The sequence below is a fragment of the Nerophis ophidion genome, linkage group LG19 (genome assembly GCF_033978795.1).
Source record: "Nerophis ophidion isolate RoL-2023_Sa linkage group LG19, RoL_Noph_v1.0, whole genome shotgun sequence".
In the NCBI taxonomy this organism is placed as follows: Eukaryota; Metazoa; Chordata; class Actinopteri; order Syngnathiformes; family Syngnathidae; genus Nerophis; species Nerophis ophidion.
In genome coordinates this window covers 13,684,284-13,704,785 of record NC_084629.1, presented here as the reverse complement: position 1 = coordinate 13,704,785, position 20,502 = coordinate 13,684,284, and the positions used below count along the sequence as shown (strand labels likewise).

The 20,502-nt window shown below is 37.7% G+C and overlaps 2 protein-coding genes across 2 annotated transcripts; one reads left to right on the top strand and one right to left on the bottom strand.

The window, feature by feature from the left end:
* Nucleotides 1–2,579: 2,579 nt before the first annotated feature.
* On the top strand, nucleotides 2,580–10,997 carry LOC133537995 (ubiquitin-conjugating enzyme E2 A-like). The gene is made up of 6 exons (XM_061879206.1): nucleotides 2,580–2,773; nucleotides 6,052–6,132; nucleotides 6,207–6,232; nucleotides 8,216–8,305; nucleotides 10,269–10,357; nucleotides 10,433–10,997. The coding sequence occupies exons 1-6, from the start codon at nucleotides 2,730–2,732 to the stop codon at nucleotides 10,559–10,561; spliced, it is 459 nt and encodes a 152-aa protein (XP_061735190.1). The 5' UTR covers nucleotides 2,580–2,729; the 3' UTR covers nucleotides 10,562–10,997.
* A 3,323-nt stretch (nucleotides 10,998–14,320) lies between these two features.
* Nucleotides 14,321–20,301, bottom strand: ing1 (inhibitor of growth family, member 1). The gene is made up of 4 exons (XM_061879205.1): nucleotides 20,139–20,301; nucleotides 17,747–17,896; nucleotides 15,245–15,393; nucleotides 14,321–15,161 (listed from the first exon to the last, which is right to left on the bottom strand). The coding sequence occupies exons 2-4, from the start codon at nucleotides 17,883–17,885 to the stop codon at nucleotides 14,508–14,510; spliced, it is 942 nt and encodes a 313-aa protein (XP_061735189.1). The 5' UTR covers nucleotides 17,886–17,896; nucleotides 20,139–20,301; the 3' UTR covers nucleotides 14,321–14,507.
* Between the last annotated feature and the right edge of the window lie 201 nt (nucleotides 20,302–20,502).

Below are 20,502 nucleotides of genomic sequence, written 5' to 3'. Positions count from 1 at the left end.
AAATGAAATATTTCACTTTGAAAATATTTTTTGGGGGGCAAGATACTGCATATTTTTTTGTTTTGCCATAAAAAAAACAACAAGGTTTTCTCTAACAAATGGGGCATGAAAATGTAACTTTATATCGACAAATGTAGATTGAGTGCACATGTGTCAAACTTAAACATTGTTTGAGCTGGCCTGCCTCATCATTTTATGTGCTCAGCCAAATAATTTCATCGTGGCCCGCAACATTTATGTGAGCTATAGAAAAGGCTGGAAAACCGCACTTACTGGCTAAATGTACAAACCTCGTTTCCATATGAGTTGAGAAATTGTGTTACATGTAAATATAAAAGGAATACAATGATTTGCAAATCCTTTTCAACCCATATTCATTTGATTATGCTACAATTACAATTTATTTGATGTTTAAACTTATAAACTATTTTTTTTTCAGATAATGATTAACTTAGAATTTATTGGCTGCAACATGTGCCATAGTTGGGAAAGGGCATGTTCACCACTGTGTTACATCACCTTTTCTTTTAACAACACTCAATAAATGTTTGGGAACTGAGGAAACTAATTGTTGAAGCTTTGAAAGTGGAATTCTTTTCCATTCTTGTTTTATGTAGAGCTTCAGTCGTTCAACAGTCCGGGGTCTCCGGTGTAGTATTTTACGCTTCATAATGTGCCACACATTTTCGATAGGCGACAGGTCTGGACTGCAGGCGGGCCAGGAAAGTACCTGCACTCTTTTTTTTACGAAGCCACGCTATTGTAACACGTGCTGAATGTCGCTTGGCATTGTCTTGCTGAAATAAGCAGGGGCGTTCATGAAAAAGACGGCGCTAAGATGGCAGCATATGTTGTTCCAAAACCTGTATGTACCTTTCAGCATTAATGGTGCCTTCACAGATGTGTAAGTTACCCATGGCTTGGACACTAATGCACCCCCATACCATCAAAGATGCTGGCTTTTGAACTTTGCGTCGAGTACAGTCTGGATGGTTCGCTTCCCCTTTGGTCCGGATGACACGATGTCGAATATTTTCAAAAGCAATTTGAAATGTGGACTCGTCAGACCACAGAAGACTTTTCCACTTTGCATCAGTCCATCTTAGATGATCTCGGGCCCCGAGAAGCCGGCGGCGTTTCTGGATGTTGTTGATAAACGGCTTTTGCTTTGCATAGTAGAGCTTTAACTTGCACTAACAGATGTAGCGAGGAACTGTATTTAGTGACAGTGGTTTTCTGAAGTGTACCTGAGCCCATGTGGTGATATCCTTTAGAGATTGATGTCGGTTTTTGATACAGTGCCGTCTGACGGATCGAAGGTCACGGTCATTTAATGTTGGTTTCTGGCCATGCTGCTTACGTGGAGTGATTTCTCCAGATTCTCTGAACCTTTTGATGATATTTCGGAGAGTAGATGTTGAAATCCCTAAATTTCTTGCAGTAGCTCGTTGAGAAATATTGTTCTAAAACTGTTCGACAATTTGCTTACAAATTGGTGACCCTCACCCCATCCTTGATTGTGAATGACTTAGCATTTCATGGAAGCTGTTTTTATACCCAATCATGGCACCCACCTGTTCCCAATTAGCCTGCACACCTGTGAGATGTTCCAAATAAGTGTTTGATCAGCATTCCTCAACTTTATCAGTATTTATTGCCACCTTTCCCAACTTTTTTGTCACGTGTTGCTGGCATCAAATTCTAAAGTTAATGATTTCCCCCCCCCCCCCCCCCCAAAAAAAGTTTATCAGTTTAAACATCAAATATGTTGTCTTTGTAGCATATTCAATTGAATATGTGTTGAAAATGATTTGCAAATCATTGTATTCCACTTACATCTAACACAATTTCCCAACTCATATGGAAACTGGGTATATATATATATATATATATATATATATATATGTCTTGATTGGATTATCCGGAGAATAGTGCTCGATACCGTGGTAGAGCGCAATATGTAGGTGTGGGAAAAAAATCACAAGACTACTTCATCTCTACAGATCTGTTTCATGAGGGGTTCCCTCAATCTCCTGATGATTGAGGGAACCCCTCATGAAACAGATCTGTAGAGATGAAGTAGTCTTGTGATTTTTTCCCACACCTATATATATATATATATATATATATATATATATATATATATATATATATATATATATATATATATATATATATATATATATATATATATATATACACACATATCTCATGCTTTTACATTTTGCTCGAAGTATATCTTTAAAATTAGAGCTCATGGGCCAGGTCATTGCTCACGTGTCAGCAGCCGGCTCGTCACCTGTCAGGAACAGGCGTTCCTTCATCAGGCAACTCAGCACAAACATTACGTCATCACGGCCGCGCCTGGTCACATGACACTAGACTTGTACATGGGGGGAGATCAAACTACTTTCAATACAATAATCCATGGTTGTGTATTAAATAGGCATACATTGTACAACAATACAAAATTATAACAGTACGTAAGGAAAGATGGGTCCAATATCACACGACTGTTATCGAGCGTGTATCATTTACTATTTTAACAACCCCCCTCCCTTTGTTCAAAGTGGTATGGCCCGTTTAAAGGCGCTAGGGCTAACCAGACCGGATTAACCAGAGAACGACAACGTCACCCCTGGGCCAACTAGAATGTTTTTAGACAAACACGAGTGACATCATAAATAAAACATCAAATATCCTGCGAAGTAAATTGACAAAGTCCGACCATGTCCACCCCGGCCCGAAGGAGACTCATGAGGGACTTTAAACGGTGAGTTGCTCGGCTAATGCTGGGACAAGCTAGCGCTAGCTCGGTGCTATTTAGTAACATCGCTGTCGTCTCGCTGTTATTCAAAAATAAAGCTACTATTACCACCATTTTTAACGTTAAAATGCACATTTCATTTGTAGTGAAGTGTCAGTGAAAGGTTTTAGTGGAGGTTACTAAAGTTAAACAACGTTTACTATTCAAACCTGTTAGCTTGTTATCTACCGGCTTAGTTTCCGTAGCCAGCACTTATTACTCGCAACTGTCTTACTAGTTTTTCTCAAATTGGAATTATTATTTTAAATTCCTTATAATCAACGCATTTTCTGTTAAACGTCCTGTAATATTTAGTTATTGAACAGGTGAGAAACTATGAAAGCTACATTGTGTCCATTGCTCATCATAGAACATTCTGTCTGTGGAACTGCCTAATTCTACCTTTAAAAAAACGTAAACGTAATATCTGTTAACTAGGGGTGTGGGGAAAAATTGATTCAAATACGAATCGAATCGAAAACGTTGTGCGATTCAGAATGTATTCTCTTTTTTTTTTTTTTAATCGATTTTTATTTTTATTTTATATCAATCCATTACACAGCAATACCATAACATTGCAATCCAATTCCAAAACCAAACCTGACCCAGCAACACTCAGAACTGCAATAAACAGAGCAATTGAGAGAAGACACAAACACGACACAGAACAAACCAAAAGTAGTGAAACAAAAATTAATATTAACAATAGTTTCAATATGAGTTATACATTCAGCATAGCAGTGATTAACAATCCCTCATTGACATTATCATTAGACATTTATAAAAAATAAAAACAATAGTGTCACAGTGACTTGCACTTGCATCTCATAAGCTTGACAACACAGTGTCCAATGTTTTCACAAAGATAAAATAAGTCGTATTTTTGGTTCCTTTAATAATTAAAACAAATTTACATTATTACAATCAGTTGATAAAACATTGTCCTTTACAATTATAAAAGCTTTTTAAAAAATATATATACTACTCTGCTAGCATGTCAGCAGACGGGGGTAGATCCTGCTGAAATCCTATGTATTGAATGAATACAGAATCGTTTTGAATCGGAAAAATATCGTTTTTGAATTGAGAATCGCGTTGAATCGAAAAAAATCGATATATAATTGTATCGTGACCCCAAGAATCGATATTGAATTGAATCGTGGGACACCCAAAGATTCGCAGCCCTACTTACTAGTTATTCTCAAATTGGAATTATTATTTTAAATTCCTTATAATCAACGCATTTTCTGTTAAACGTTCTGTAATATTTAGTTAGTGAACAGGTGAGAAAGTATGAAAGCTACATTGTGTCCATTGCTCATCATAGAACATTCTGCCTGTGGAACTGGCTAATTCTACCTTTAAAAAATCATAAACGTAATATGTTTTAACTAGGAGTGTGGGAAAAAAATCGATTCGAATACAAATCAAATCGAATATGTTGTGCAATTCAGAATCGATTCTCTTTTTTTTTTTTTTTTTTAAATCGATTTTTTTATTTTTTTATTTATTTTTTTATTTTTTTATCAATCCAAAAAACCACTACACAGCAATGCCATAACAATGCAATTCAATTCCAAAACCAAACCTGACCCTGCAATAAACAGAGCAATTGAGGAGACACAAAAACACGACACAGAACAAACTAAAAGTTGTGAAACAAAATTGAATATTATCAACAACAGTACCAATATTAGTTATAATTTCAGCAGAGCAGTGATTAAAAATCCCTCATTGACATTATCATTAGACATTTATAAAAAAAAAGAACAATAGTGTCACAGTGGCTTACACTTGCATCGCATCTCATAAGCTTGACAACACACTGTGTCTAATGTTTTCACAAAGATAAAATAAGTCGAATTTTTTTTTCGTTTAATAGTTAAAACAAATTTACATTATTGCAATCAGTTGATAAAACATTGTCCTTTACAATTATAAAAGCTTTTTTTTTTAAATCTACTCTGCTAGCATGTCAGCAGACTGGGGTAGATCCTGCTGAAATCCTATGTATTGAATGAATACAGAATCGTTTTGAATCGGAAAAATATCGTTTTTGAATCGAAAAAATCGATATATTATCAAATTGTGACCCCCAAGAATTGATTTTGAATCGAATTGTGGGACACCCAAAGATTCGCAGCCCTATTATTAACTATGTCTGTCAAATTTACTCCTAAAATATCAATCCAATCCACTCCACTTTATTTATATAACACATTCAAACAACAAAAATGTTTCCAAAGTGCTGCATAAAAATATTAAAATCAATATTCAAATACTATCCTTAGCTCCAATAATGACTGAGTAAAACAAAATACATAAATATCAAACCAATATAAAATAAATATAATTAAAAACGATATTAAATGGGTAAAACCAATTAAAACAATAAATATAAATAAACATGTTAAAACACAGAGGACCACATAACTCACGTATTGTTAAAAGCCAGAGAATAAACCCATCATAAACTTAATATGTATTAACTTTGTCTCTTACATTTACCTCCAAAATATCAATCCAATCCACTCCACTTTATTTATATAGTACATTTAAACAGCAAAAATGTTTCCAAAGTGCTGCATAAAAATATTAAAATCAAGATTCAAATACTATCCTTAGCTCCAATAATGACTGAATACAACAAAATAAATAAAAAACAAACCAATATAAAATAAATATAATTAAAAACGATTTTAAAGGGGTAAAACCAATTAAAACAATAAATAGAAATAAACATTAAAACACAGAGGACCACACAACTCACATAGTGTTAAAAGCCAGAGAATAAACCCATTATAAACTTAATATGTATTAACTATGTCTCTTACATTTACCCCAAAAATTTCAATCCAATCCACTTTATTTATATAGCAAGTCTAAACAACAAAAATGTTTCCAAAGTGCTGCACAAAAATAACAAAAACAAGATTCAAATACCATCCTTAGCTCCAACAATGACTAAATAAAAACAAAATAAATACATTTTAAACCAATATAATAATAAATATGATTAAAAACGATTTTGAAAGGTAAAACCAATTAAAACAATAAATAGAAATAAAAACTTAAAAACACAGAGGACCACACAATTTACGTAGTGTTTAAAACCAGAGCATAAAAGTGTGTGTTAAGGTCTTATATGCCACTCACGAGCCAGATTTTAAGAGTAAGACTAACTATTAAGACAAAGCTACAAATATGTAAAAAATATCCTAACAATGCAAGTTTTTTCTCATTAGGCTACAAGAGGACCCCCCAGCTGGTGTGAGTGGTGCCCCATCTGAAAACAACATTATGGTGTGGAACGCAGTTATTTTTGGGTAAGCCATAATCTGCAATTTCAAATCAAATAATGACAATGTCAGCACACTAACATGACATCTTTTTGTCTCAGCCCTGAAGGAACTCCGTTTGAAGATGGTAGGTATTTTATTTCTTTGTCTTATGATAATGACACTGTTGGGCTAGCGATGGGCGATGTGGTTGAAAAATGTATCACAACATAGGTTTTTTTTATACCAGTTGATATGGTCGTTATGGATATGTTTTATGACCAATGGAAAATAGGGACCAGAAAAAAAATATTAAATGTAAAAAATATTTATTTAAGATGTAAACTTCCTCTGATTATTATGCCCTCCGCTATCAAAGCCAAAAGGAAAATAAATATCAACACGACCATGAAAAAGACTCGAACAATCAGTGTAAAGGAAATTCTAAAATTGAACACTCAAAGTACTAGTTGAGTGGAAAAACAAGTTGACTTTATATGCTTACGTGTGTTTTGTTGTATCCATTGCATCATATCCAATTGTGTTTGCAATATGCAAAGTATGTGGAAATACCGTTTAAACATCACAAAATGTACACAAATTCAGTCAGCCATTTTGAATATTCCGCATTAAATATGGTGGAGCAGGGGTTACTGCATGTGCCTCACAATACGAAGGTCCTGGGTAGTCCTGAGCTCAATCCCGGGCTTGGGATCTTTCTGTGTGGAGTTTGCATGTTCTCTACCTCCAAAGACATGCACCTGCGGATAGTTTGATTGGCAACACTAAATTGGCCCTGGTGTTTGAATGTGAGTGTGAATGTTGTCCGTCTATCTGTGTTGGCCTTGTGATGACGTGGTTATTTGTCCAGGGTGTACACCGCCTTCCACCCGAATGCAGCTGAGATAGGCTCCAGCACCTCCCGTGACCCCAAAAGGGACAATTGGTAGAAAATGGATGGATGGATGAATATCTTCGGCGATAGATATCACAGTAGTAAGGATTCTGCACTCTGACCATGTTATCAGATCAGTCATAATAGAAATACACTAAAATTGGAAAGCGATGTGGTGTTTATCACTCACAAGCCTTATGTAAGACAAGAACAGATATGCTTTGCTTTTTTTATGCATTGAAAGTCGTAAATAAATAGCTAACAATTGAGTCAACAGATCGATGTTCCTCTGTTGCACTCATTATACTCCATTTAAAATACTACATTTTTAATGTCATGACTTAAAAATTAGTATTGTATTCATACAGTCTTCCACTTTACTTCCTACCTGTTGTTTTCCTTATACCCGAATAGGGAACAGACGAGTGTTAAAAATATAAACTTAAGGACTACGGTCCGTGTGAAAAGATCCAAAAAACTGCCATACTGTCGAGGTTACTTTTCGTTTTGCAGCACTCATTTTTACTTTCTCTTCTCACTCCTTGCAGTGAATCAACAGAAAGATGGCGCAATCAAACATTTGATAGTTGATACTGTTTCGTGAGTGGTTGTTAGTGTGTCCCTTCCATTTCTCAGTGACTACTTCCTGTTTAAGTTGAAAAACTTATTCGGGTGTTACCATTTAGTGTTCAATTGTACGGAATATGTACTGTACTGTGCAATCTACTAATAAAAGTCTCAATCAATCAATCAGCTATGTTACCAGAGCGGGACTGCCTTTGCATGAACCTACCTTCATAACTTCCGGTTTCTTTTTATTGATCAATATATATCTCAATAGGCACATAAAAGATATCAACATTTAAAATGGTTCTATAAAACATTTGATACGTATTTATGTTTTTAACAGAAAACGAGAAGTGTCACTGAGCAATAAGAGTGACAGGCTATAACAGTCAATCAGGTAACAATATCAACTACCAAGTGTGTTTACGCCGTCTTTCTGTCTCGCTGTGGATTCTCTGCACGTAGTGAGAAGAGAAACTAATATTTTCATATATCAACCCAATAACAGAAACATGTCTTTAGTTTTATTGGCTTTAATTCAGACGCTGCAGCAACATTCTGACCCTTCCAATGTGTTGTTTAATGAGCAGCTTCCCATACCACTCTGTGAAGCTCTGTGATTGACTATTCATTAAAAGACAAGTAATTATTGTTCTGTTTTGCTCACAGGTACTTTTAAACTCATTGTAGAGTTCACCGAAGAATACCCCAACAAGCCTCCAACAGTACGATTTGTGTCAAAGATGTTTCATCCTAATGGTAGGACTCTCGCTCTTGTCTGTATCGCTCACATGTGTTCAAAGGGTCGCTCAAAATGTCCTAAAGTAAAGAGAATGAAGTTGAAATATTGCAAGAAAGTTTGTCATTTTATAAGAAGCAATAATCAAATGACTGTATGGGGATCAAGTAGTAATATCACAGAAAAGGGTCATTCTAAAAGAATAAAGTCATGATATTGTGATAAAAATTAAGATTTTGTGAAAAATGTACTAATAATACAAACAGTGACAACTGTATGATAATTTTGTAGTAATATCACCCTAAAAAATGCAATCTTAGTATTCCACAAGTATTAGATCATAATACTGGAAGAAAAAGTCATAACTAAGAGAACAATGTTAAAATATAATAATACATTTTAGTTTTAATATATAGTTGTAATATTTAGGCCTGCAACAATTAAATTAAATAATTGAGAAAAAAAAGTTTTGCTTTATTTTCTGTTACTTAGATTAATCATTTTAGTGTAACTAATAAAACTGATCAAATCCACACTGAATGAGATACCCGGAATTTTAAATCTGTGGACACTGTTTCTGCACATTGTGAATTAGTGTGAATTATATTTATATAGCGCTTTTCTCAAGTGACTCAAAGCGCTTTACATAGTGAAACCCAATATCTAAGTTACATTTAAAGCAGTGTGGGTGGCACTGGGAGCAGGTGGGTAAAGTGTCTTGCCCAAGGACACAACGGCAGTAACTAGGATGGCACAAGCGGGAATCGAACCTGCAACTCTCAAGTTGCTGGCACGGCCACTCTACCAACCGAGCTATGCCGCAATAGAGCGCACATGAGATCGGCGGTGTGTTGTGGCCGTGATCTGTGTGGTGGCAAATAGCGGACTTTTCAAAATATTTATTCCTGCACACATATTAAAAATGCTATATAAATGTTTTTTATGTACATTTATTAGAAAGGAATAACATTGTTTTAACTATTTTCTGTTTTGTCCGTTTAATCAAACTAATTAAAAGATTAGTTGACTACTTAAATATTTGATAGCTGCAGCCCTAATATTACAAACAAAAGTGGGATATTATGAGGGAGAAAAAGGCCATTATCACACAAAGATGATGTATATTATCAGAAAAAATTGCACAAAAGTTTTAATATTGTAAGGATAGAAAAAACGTTTCATTTCACAATTTTTTCAGACCTTGTCTGAGACAAATGTACTTTTACAAGAATAAAAAGGTATCACGATAAAACACTAGTGCTAGTTTTACCAGAATAAAGGAGGGTTGGGTCTTATTTTGATATTATCTGATACAGTACCAAATTGATACTTTTCTAAGGGCTTCAGTGCTAAACAATTCCTGGACCAGTATTAAAAATGAAAATATAAACATTTTGTTCAAAAACAATACTTTATTTTTACTGGATGTTGTTACATGTAAGTTGAACAGAATCGTAATTTAAATGCTTCAATAATACACATGAAACAATTAAGTTAGTAAATCTACAACCAGTTAATAATTAATAATAATTATCAGTGCAAAACCAGCTGGACTTAAAAAACTGAGGAATTTGAGCAGAATTTGATCATCGATACACAATTGTAGCGATGTTAGACTAGCGTTCGAAGTGCGTTTGCTACTTAATCCTGTGTGTTTTAATCAAGCAAAATTAAGTTGCTTATAGTTACCTGTGCTATAATAACTTTAAGCACTGGTTAACATGATGATGCTCACCCTCGTTTGTGCAGGTAGAAAAATTACATCGAACGTAACACCATCACAACAGTCGACTCGGATATAATTAGACCTCATTTCAGTGCCACTAAAATTAAATCAGCACCCAAATGAGGCACCCATATCGACTTTTTTTCTCTTCATATTTTGTTTTAACATTAACAGATTCAACATGAACAACATCATGCTTTTGATGCACTGTTTTCTTTTTGATGTGGATGTAAAAGTATTTTTTTCATTGTGCACAGTTTATGCAGATGGTAGTATTTGTTTGGACATCCTGCAGAACCGTTGGAGTCCTACTTATGATGTGTCTTCTATTCTTACCTCCATCCAGGTAAATAAATCAATTATGAGTTAAATATCTGCTCTGTCTTCAAGTAAAAAGATCATTTTCTTTCTTCCTTTCCAGTCTTTGCTGGACGAGCCAAACCCCAACAGTCCAGCCAACAGCCAGGCCGCACAGCTTTACCAGGAAAACAAGCGCGAGTACGAGAAGAGAGTTTCCGCCATCGTAGAACGAAGTTGGCGAGACAGTTGACCTGGCTGACCTCACCCAGCCAAAGCGGTGTGTGTACGTGTGTGTGTGTGTGTGTGTGTGTGCGCGCACTCAAAAAGTCAGCCTCTTTAATCTCCTTACTTTTTTTGTTTTTAAGATTTTTATGCACTTTACCTTTCACTTCCCTTCATAGATCTGCCTGCCAAGAGGGAATTTGTTTTTATATCTTATATTTTGATTCTTGCCTTATTTGTGGGATCCAGCTTTACTTTATCATGCTTAATGTCCTGGGTGCTTCACAGATGATGTCACCCTCACCCCCTCCCCTCCTGAGCATTATGGACTCTAAAAATTGTTACACCATATTTTTCGATGGGGTTTTTTGCATGCGCGACCTGTTGGACATCCATACCTCCTTTCTTAAGATACTTGTGTATATAAGAAACCTGCATCTGAATATATATGTACAGATTTTGCACTGGCTGTCTCCCATGTCATTATTTTCAGCACATGTAAATAAAAAAAAAAGAGAAGGAAATACAGTGTAGGCACATTTATACATGTTATACTGCTAGTTAAAATAGAAGGATACTCTAATGTCACGTTGAAAAGCCTAAATTTAGCCTCAAACAATCCTGTGTTGTTACGTAACATTTTAACAACCATTTAGAGGTGTCAGATAGGGTATAGTAGTTTATGGTGGTTGAGTGTGGGTTGGAATTGAGGGGTGAATCACCAAAATTATTCCCGGGCGTGGCAACCGCAACTGCTCACTGTTCCCTTCACCTCCCCAGGGGATGAACAAGGGGATGGGTCAAATACAGAGAGCCAATTTCACCACACCTTGTGTGTGTGTGTGTGTGTGTGTGTGTGTGTGTGACTATCAGCGGTACTTTTACCTGAACTTATCATTTAAACCAGTGTGAGTGGCACTGGGAGCAGGTGGGTAAAGTATCTTGCCCAATGACACAACAGCAGTGACTAGGATGGCGGAGGCGGAGATCGAACCTGGAACCCTCAACTTGCTGGCACGGCCGCTTTACCAACCGAGCCGTTAGCTAAAATCAAATAAATTAATTTTATTTCTCATTTATTTACTTTCAGCATCCCATCTTGACAGAAAAAAACAGAAATATTGATTTTTTTAAAAAAAAACAACAACCCTGAAATATCACACGGTCATATGCTGTGACACATATTTAACTCACATGCTGTCCATTTCTTCTGACCCTCCTTGAGATAGTTCTGCTCCTTCATTAGACTCCAGCTGTGTTCAATCAAACTGAGTCCACTTGATTAGGAAAGGCACACACCTGTCTATATAAGACTTTTCAGCTCACAGTGTATGTCAATGCAAATGAGAATCATAAGGTCGGAAGGATCTGCCCAAGGAGCTCAGAGACAGAATTCTGGCAAGGCATAGATCTGGGCAAGGTTAATGAAGAATTTCTGCAGCACTCAAGGTTCCTAAAAACACAGTAGCCTTCATGGTCCTTAAATGTAAAATGTTTGGGACAACCACAACCCTTCCTCGACCTGGCCGTCCGGCCAAACTGAGCAATCGTGGGAGAAGAGCCCAAAGATCAGTGTGGCTGAGCGCAGGAGATGGGAGAAAATTCCACAAAGTCTACTATGACTGCAGCCCTCCACCAGTAGGGGTTTTATAGTAAATGGGTTGTACTTGTGTAGCGCTTTTCTACCCCTTTTAGGGAGCCCAAAACGCTTTGACAGTATGTCCACAATCGCTCATTTACACACACATTCACACACTGATGGTGGGAGCTGCCATGCAAGGCACTCACCAGGACCCATCAGGAGCAAGGGTGAAGTGTCTTGGCCAAGGACACAACGGACGTGACTAGGATGGTAGAAGGTGGGGATTGAACCAGTAACCCTCAGATAGCTGGCACAGCCACTCTACCACGCCGTCCCCTATGGCAGATTGGTCCGACAGAAGCCTCTTCTCAGTGCAAGAGATAAGAACGTCTGCATTGAATTTGCCAAAAAAAACACATGAAAGACTCCCTGACTGTGAGAAATAAGATTATCTGGTCTGATGAGACTAAAATTTAACTTTTTGGTGTTAATTCTAAACGGTATGTGTGAAGAAAACCAGGCACTGCTCATCACCTGCCCAATACAATGCCAACAGTGAAACATGGTGGTGGCAGCATCATGCTGTGGGGGAGCAATTGAAGGAAAGATGAATGCGGCCAAGTACAGAGATATCCAGGAAGAAAACTTCTTCCAGAGTGCTTAAGACCTCAGACTTGGCCAAAGGTTCACCTTACAACAAGACAATGACCTTAAGTACACAAATGAAATAACAGAGTGGCCTCGGAACAACTCTCTGACTATTCTTGACTCATCCAGTCAGAGACCTGACCTAAACCCAATTGAGCATCTCTGGAGAGACCTGACTGGCTGTCCACCAACATTCACTATGGCCCTGGGATGAGGTGGCGACTTGTCCATGGTGTACCCCGTCTTCTGCCCGAATGCAGCTGAGATAGGCTCCAGCGACCCCGAAAGGGACAAGCGGTAGAAAATGGATGGATAGATGGAAACATTCACCATCCAACCTGACAGAACTGGAGAGGATCTGCAAGAAAGAATGTCAGAGGTTTTCAAAATCCAGGTGTGAAAAAACTCTTGCATCCTTCCCAAGACTTGTAGCTGTACTAGCTCAAAATTGTTCTTCAGCTCAAAACCTCTGACCATTTTCATTGATTCAATTTGGAGGGAAAAAAATGCTGTTTTTTCTGTCAAAATGGGGTGCTGGGTGTACATAAATGAGAAATAAAACATTTTAGCAAATGGCTGCAAAAAGATAGCGCAAAAGATTCAAATGGGTGTGAATACCGTATTTTCGGACTATAAGTCGCAGTCTTCTCCACAGTCCAGTGAGACCAAACCCCCCCCCCCAATTTTTTTTTTCTTAAATAGTTTGGCCAAGTCTCAACTACAAAAAAAAACGTGATTTATAGTCCGAAAAATACGGTACTTAAAATTGTTTGCTGTATGTATGATGATAAGGGGCTTGATTCCTCACTGTGCTGCTGTAGGCTTAAAATTGCTGTTTAACTGGAGACAAAAAGTTAGGGCACTTCTGATAGAGACCAATACATTTTTCAATTTCATTGACGCCGGAGTACTTTTTTGTTTGATATGTAGCTTCAATCATTCATAGTGTTCTGATGCAGTTGCAGGTGTTTACATTTGCCACAGGCTAATAGAAATGAGCTCCAGGCCATAATTGGCCCTCTGGCTGGAAGTTCTTCAAATTAACTCACATCTTTGACCATCGTGACAATAAAATGTTAGCGTTTTTAAAGATGCTGTGAAAATACTGCATCAATATTATTTTACATTTTAAAAAACTCAAATCTTTTAAAACCACAGCCTGAAATGTGTATCGAATATTATATTTTTTGAGTTGAATGTTTAACCTTTTAAAAGCCATGGCAGTTTTTTTTTGTGAAGCTCAACTGAAAACACTTTTTACCTCACACACCAGTATTTAAAACCTTCGCACACTTCTAATTATTAAGGCAACAATGCACTCTTGCAGAAAACTGTATATTAGCACCACCTAGTGGACACATGTAAAAAGAAAAGGTCAGTAGACGAAATGGAATTGTCATCTAATTGTTCTTTGCTGTTTGGATAAGGAGCCTTTAAGGACAGGCAATTGTTCTAAAAATAAAATATCCTGTAGCAAATCACACATTTTCATTCAATGGAGAAAAAAGTCAATTGCCTCAATTTCCCTTGGGTCTGTTAAGGGTTAACAAAAACAAGTTTGTTGAAGGATGATTTATTTATTAACAGGACACGTACAGTCGAATGTGAGCTGCTGCATGCATGTGGAAACACAAGTTTAGAACAAGTCCTGACCGTCTTAGAAAAATATCTATTTACACGACTACACAGACGAAAAAGGCCAACAGTCAAAGTAATACTAGAAAGGTCCCGAGTGTTGGCGAGGCTACCTGTTGTACGCCCGGTCCTTCTTGGCCCTCTCCAAGGCCTTGTCCATGGTCTTTTCGTTCTCGCCTCGGCACTTGGGGCAGTACCACTTGCCTTTGGGCTTGTGGTGCAGTCCCACGCAGGAGAAGTGGAACCACTCGATGGGACACTCGTCGTTGTCGCAGCCGATCATCTCGCCGTAGGACACCTGCTCGCACAAGCAGTATGTAGGCTCGTCGGGGTCGATGGGCAGGTCGGGGGGAGACACTTCTCTCTCCGGCTTCCCCTTTGACCTCTTCTTCTTCTTGGACGACGTCTTGGCCCGCTTCTCTCGGGACGCCCCAACGGCGACGTCTTCGGTGGGGTCCATGCCGCTGTAACTTTCCCTGCCGTCGCCGTTTTTCTGCCGCCTGGATCGCTTTCCACTGGATTTGTCTCCACCGCTGCCGCCTCCGACCGAGCCCGGCGTGACCTCGTCGCGCTTCTTGTCGTGGTGGCCTGTTTTGTTCGGGGTGATGGCAGAAGACGACGACGAGGACGACGACATCATGGAGGCGGCGGCGGTGACCATGGACGGCGCTGCGGGGACATGGCTCTCTGGGACGTTTTGGGAGGACGAGAGGAGTTCCGAGTGCGAGTCCATCGGTCGTGTTCGATTCTCCGTCAACTCCACCTGAAACGGTCGCTTGTCAGAAAAGGTACTGCAGCTTTTTCAACCCATGAACTACTTTAATGATATTTCTATTTATTTCTAACCATTTGTCCAGCGATTTGAATCTTCTCGTCTCCAAGCTCCTGACAGCGGATCAGCGCCCTCAGGATGGACATCTGAAGTTTACGTCTCTGGGGTGAGTCGGACTCCTTGCGATAGCGTTCGTAAGCATCATCGAGCTCCTTGAGAACGTCTGATTGACAGAAGAAATTTTTACTAGTTATTACACTACCAATGATGGCTGGTTACCTTTCTAATAAGGTCATGTTTTCATCTCCAAGCATTCATCAGCAGGAGCACTGAGAACCCATTGCATTTTTTACGGTTATTGTGAGATATGACATTATTTTATTATGGCTTTTAAATATTTTCAAGTATTTGTTTGCATAATTAAAAAAAAAAAGATTTCCCACAATAGTCGTGATTTTATATATTTTTCCTCAACATACATTGTTAAACTAATTTGAATATAATAAACAGTTTCAACTTGATTCTTCAATATGTATTTAATTTAAATAATCTTATTAAAACTACTTTGTTAAAATATATTTGACTATACACATTTGAATAAATTACTCTTTTTAATACACAAATAAACATTCTAGTGTGTTGACTATATTTGTTTATTTTAATAAAAATAATTCTACAATATGTTTGTTACAAAATAAAAATATGCATGCAACTGTATAATATATATTTTATTAGCTTATTTTTTCATTACATTTAACGTAATTATTGTAATTTATAAAATGATTAAACTTATGATACCTATTCCAGTTTGTTCACAAAATAAAAAGTCCCAATGTTAGCGTTTTGAACTACATAGAACATTTATAATTTAAATAAATATTTTCACAGAATGTGATCTTGAGTTTCCACTGTGTTCAAAATAATCACCATATTTTTTGTATATTTATGTGCGTGGTATTATTTGAAAGGTCTATCGACTAGAAGTAAATTAGCATAAAGTAGTAGCAGTCAGACCCAGTAATCCGTCAAATAGTACACTTCAGATCAGTGTTTTTTAACCATAAGGCCGTGGGCCGTTACCAAAACATTTTTGTCAGCTTTGGTCCGTACGGGTTGCAGTGGTGCTCTGTTACTTTTACACCACTTGTGGCAGTAATGGCATTTTTTTTTTAGCACAACATACTTGTATGGAAATTCATTTTTTGTCAGTTATTTATGAGTCCCCTTTATGCAGTATTTTTGTTAAGTACTCTTTTTTTTTTTTTGCACAACTTACTTGTATGGATATTCATTTTTTGTCAGTTATTTATGAGTACCCTTTAAGCTGTGTTTGTTTAGTACTTATTTTTCTAATCCGCTTGACCTAAACATAAGACTTATGTGTTAAATAAATAAATAATCTTTGTGATTATCATATGCTTTCATTTCATTTGACAACTTTAGAAAATGTAAGTACATATTGAATACGATTAAACTCAAGAGTAAGATTACTAATTGAGAGTTAATATTTGAGTGGCCCCCGTCCCCAAGTCATAAAAGGTTAAGAACCTCTGCTTTAGATTACGGTCATGCTTCTACTGTTAATCAAGGGGAGCTTGAAGTTAGATACAGTTTGGTGTGCCGTGGGAGATTATCTAATTTCACCTATTTGCGTTAAAAATATTTTTTGCAAACCAATAATTATAGTCTGCAAATGATGTGTTGTTGTTGAGTGTCGGTGCTGTCTAGAGCTCGGCAGAGTCACCGTGAAATACTCTTTCATATCAGTAGGTGGCAGCCGGTAGCTAATTGCTTTGTAGATGTGGGAAACAGCGGGATGCACCATGCAGGTAAAAAGGTCCCTAATGCTTTAACCAAAAATAAACAAAAGGTGAGTGCCCCTAAGAAAAGGCATTGAAGCTTAGGGAAGGCTATGGAGAACGAAACTGAAACTCAACTGGCGACAAAGTAAAAAACAGAATGCTGGACGACATCAAAGACTTACTGTGGAGCTAAGATGGCGTCCACAATGTACATGTGGACGCCATCATGAACATGACATGACAATCAACAATGTCCCCACAAAGAACGATAAAAACAACTGAAGTATTATTGATTGCTAAAACAAAGTAGATGCGGGAAATATCGCTCAAAGGATGACATGAAACTGCTACAGGAAAATAACAAAAAAAGAGAAAAATCACCAAAATAGGAGCGCAAGACAAGAACTAAAACACTACACACAGGAAAACAGCAAAAAACTCAAAATAAGTCACGGCGTGATGTGACAGGTTGTGACTGTAGACAATAGAGATACATTGATGCATGGTTGGTTATGGTTTAAAGTAATATCCAACAACGACTTTTAACTGTCAACTGAGTTTCATTTTTTAATGAATTCTGCTGGTGGTTGAAAAACACTGATTTAAAACACCCGTTTATTCAACATTGGGTTGACTTAACTGAAAGCGTAACCTGTAATATACAACATTATGATCAAGGTGTCTCTTCTGGCTGCTAAGTACAATATGATGACATTATGTCAAATTAAGATGGCACATTAAATACCCTGCCATTATTCCATGTGTCTTTTTTACCTTGATACTTGGCATCGATTTCCTTCATGAGGGACACGCTTCTCTGCATATCTAAGGGTAGCGACTCCATCAGGTCGAAGTACTCCTCCACATAATTGACAGCAACATGGCCTGGGTCGCCATTCGTGGCATTCAGCATTTTGCCTCCGCCTGGGAAAAAAAAGTGTTAGAATGCATGAATGTTTCTTAAATTTAAATTGCTGCTTTACTTCAATATCATGAATAATTTGGCGTATAGGGACTTTAACTTTGAAGATTTTAGGCTATGTCTACACTACTCTAAGTCGGATAACCCCTTAAATGAATAATTATTTAGCTTAAGCCCCATTTCAGCCACACTAAGCCATTGTTTCAAGTCCCCTTCCTCGGACAATTTTTTACACGAGTAAGTGCGACGTATGTTACTTGGATCTCCGGCTCTTACCTTTGTATGGACTCATTGATCGTTTAAAAACTGAGTTCGGAGAGGAAGTGACACCAGAAAGACACATAGGAAGTAACGTCAGAAATAACGCGCCACAGCCAGCTTCATATTAAATCGGTTTCGTAACTCAGAGCTAACCACTCGAAATATGGAGGCGAGTCATCCAGACATGCCCGTGTTTCTCCTTCTACATGTACAGACGCTTGTGGAAATCACAGATAATACCTTAAGTGAAAGCAATTGCAGCTATTTGGGATGCAACACTTCTCAGACGGCAAGAGAACTTTCCAAAGTTTAGGTCAGCTGTGATTCTACTTAGTGAAAAACTTTGTCATTGTCGAAGGAGAGACAACGAGAATGCAGGCTCCCGCGGATGTGATAAAAAAGGTAGCGTGTGCTTTGCCGTTGAGGGAAAACTACGGAAAACGGCGAATGCATTAGGACTGGCAAAGCAGACCATCAGTTATTGTCCGCCATGTATTACTCAACGTCTAGGTCCTGAGTATATAAAGTCACCAAAAATGACTGGAAAATGAAGGTAAAAGAGTGAAGAGTGTCCTAACCAGTTATCTAGATCTCTGGATTGATAGGTGTAAAATGTTCTTGAACACATTGTTTACATGTCTTATAAAGATTACTCTTCATTTACAATTGAAGTTTAAAAGTGGCTTTGGAGCAATCAAAGCTGCTCACATGGTCACTAAGGTGGGCACTATATATGGCAGATCAACTTAATGTATATTATATTCATCCATGACAGCATTTTTGTGGTAGATTGTGAGGTGTGCCTGTTAAAATCATGGTTGTTTTTACAAATGATGACGGATGGGAACAAGAGCATGGGTTTTCTTTGTGTGATGATGTAAATTAGATGTGGTTGTATTGTATATTAAGTATGTGTCCATGAAAGGGCATTTTATGACTTTTCTTAATTTGATTACGTGATATGGTATAATTTTGTCAATTTTATTGCATGATTTTTTTTTTTTGTCATGAAAAAGGGAGTTTTTCGTGGTTGGTGCACTAATTGTAAGTGTATATTGTGTTTTTTATGTCGATTTAATAAAAAAAATATATATAATAAAAAAATATATATATATATTTTTTTTTATATAAAAATGAATAAAGAATTCTTCTGCAGCCCGGTACCAATCGGGCCACGGCCCGGTGGTTGGGGACCACTGCTTTAAAGGACTTGCACACAAAGCAATCCTGGAGGTGACTATGACGTGCGCATTTTACGCGCATGCGTACTCTGTGGCGTTGTGCCGGCGGATAGAGGGGGGCATCGTTGTGTGTGGACAAGGATAAGGTTAGACAGTCAGAGGGGGGAGGGGCCGAGTGACGCGTTGACTGTACGACGTAGGTAATGTTAACATGTCAGATACCGCAGCGCCACAGGTGTAAAGATAATACAATGTAAATTAGACATTACTACTGTTTATTTTACTCCTTGCGTATGTCATAATTGACCCTAAAACCATGTTTGTTCCCAAACGAACGCGAAGATTACGAAGCTGGCGTGAGGCTGCTAACTAGCAGGTTAGATCGTTTCCCAGGCGATTTAACAGGTTATATTGACAAAAGTACGAACAACATTGATGCTAAATCGTCCGTCGTGATGTATTAAAACAACCGATTTAATTGAGTGTTTGTGTATTATAGCGCGAATCAATAGTAACGGGCGTGAGTAAACTATATGCGGCTAGCCGCCTAGCTAGTTCTTTGGCGGATTGAAGTCAACTGCCGTCAAAATCATCTTTTCACAAGCCAATATCATAATTTAGAAGCCAGCGTCAATATTCGGTTTAGTACACGTTAATAACATGTCCATCTTTATATAAACCCGTTTTGGTCAAACATTAAAAAAGCTTTAGCGTGAGTTTCTTGTTAGTAGCTCGCGTGTGGTTTCAACATTGGAAACCACTTCTATTCTATGACTTGCAAATAGGTTGAAAAGACACCTACCAGTAAGTGCACTTGCTGTCTCTCCACTCACTTCTTTGCTCTAGTTGGCTTTACAACCAAAGGTGATGAAAACATGAGGTTTGAAGTGAGCGACATCAGCAGGGAGGAGTGGGCTGTACTGTAAGCAGCTAATGCTAACCCACCGTTAGCTTCGAGTGGTCGATGTGCGCATGCGCCACACCGCCGCCATTGTGCCCATTCAGGCAACGGCCGCCTTTTCCACAAACACAGCGTTTAAACTCGTTAGTACGCAATAACTGGAGGGTGCTGATTGAAACAATGCGTTGTCCAACCACAACTCAACAATGGGAAGTCTGGATGTTAAGAATTGTGTCGCGTTCAATTCCGAATGATTTGCCGCCAG

What these genes read in the sequence shown, in the direction of transcription:
- LOC133537995 (XM_061879206.1), top strand. Translation starts at nt 2,730, where the DNA reads ATGTCCACCCCGGCCCGAAGGAGACTCATGAGGGACTTTAAACG. An exon ending in AGGAACTCCGTTTGAAGATG is followed by an intron (nt 6,233 to 8,215) that starts GTAGGTATTTTA and finishes TTTTGCTCACAG; the next exon opens with GTACTTTTAAACTCATTGTA. An exon ending in AAAGATGTTTCATCCTAATG is followed by an intron (nt 8,306 to 10,268) that starts GTAGGACTCTCG and finishes CATTGTGCACAG; the next exon opens with TTTATGCAGATGGTAGTATT.
- ing1 (XM_061879205.1), bottom strand. Translation starts at nt 17,885, where the DNA reads ATGCTGAATGCCACGAATGGCGACCCAGGCCATGTTGCTGTCAATTAT. An exon ending in AATCGATGCCAAGTATCAAG is followed by an intron (nt 15,394 to 17,746) that starts GTAAAAAAGACA and finishes TCTGTCAATCAG; the next exon opens with ACGTTCTCAAGGAGCTCGAT. An exon ending in TTCAAATCGCTGGACAAATG is followed by an intron (nt 15,162 to 15,244) that starts GTTAGAAATAAA and finishes CGACCGTTTCAG; the next exon opens with GTGGAGTTGACGGAGAATCG.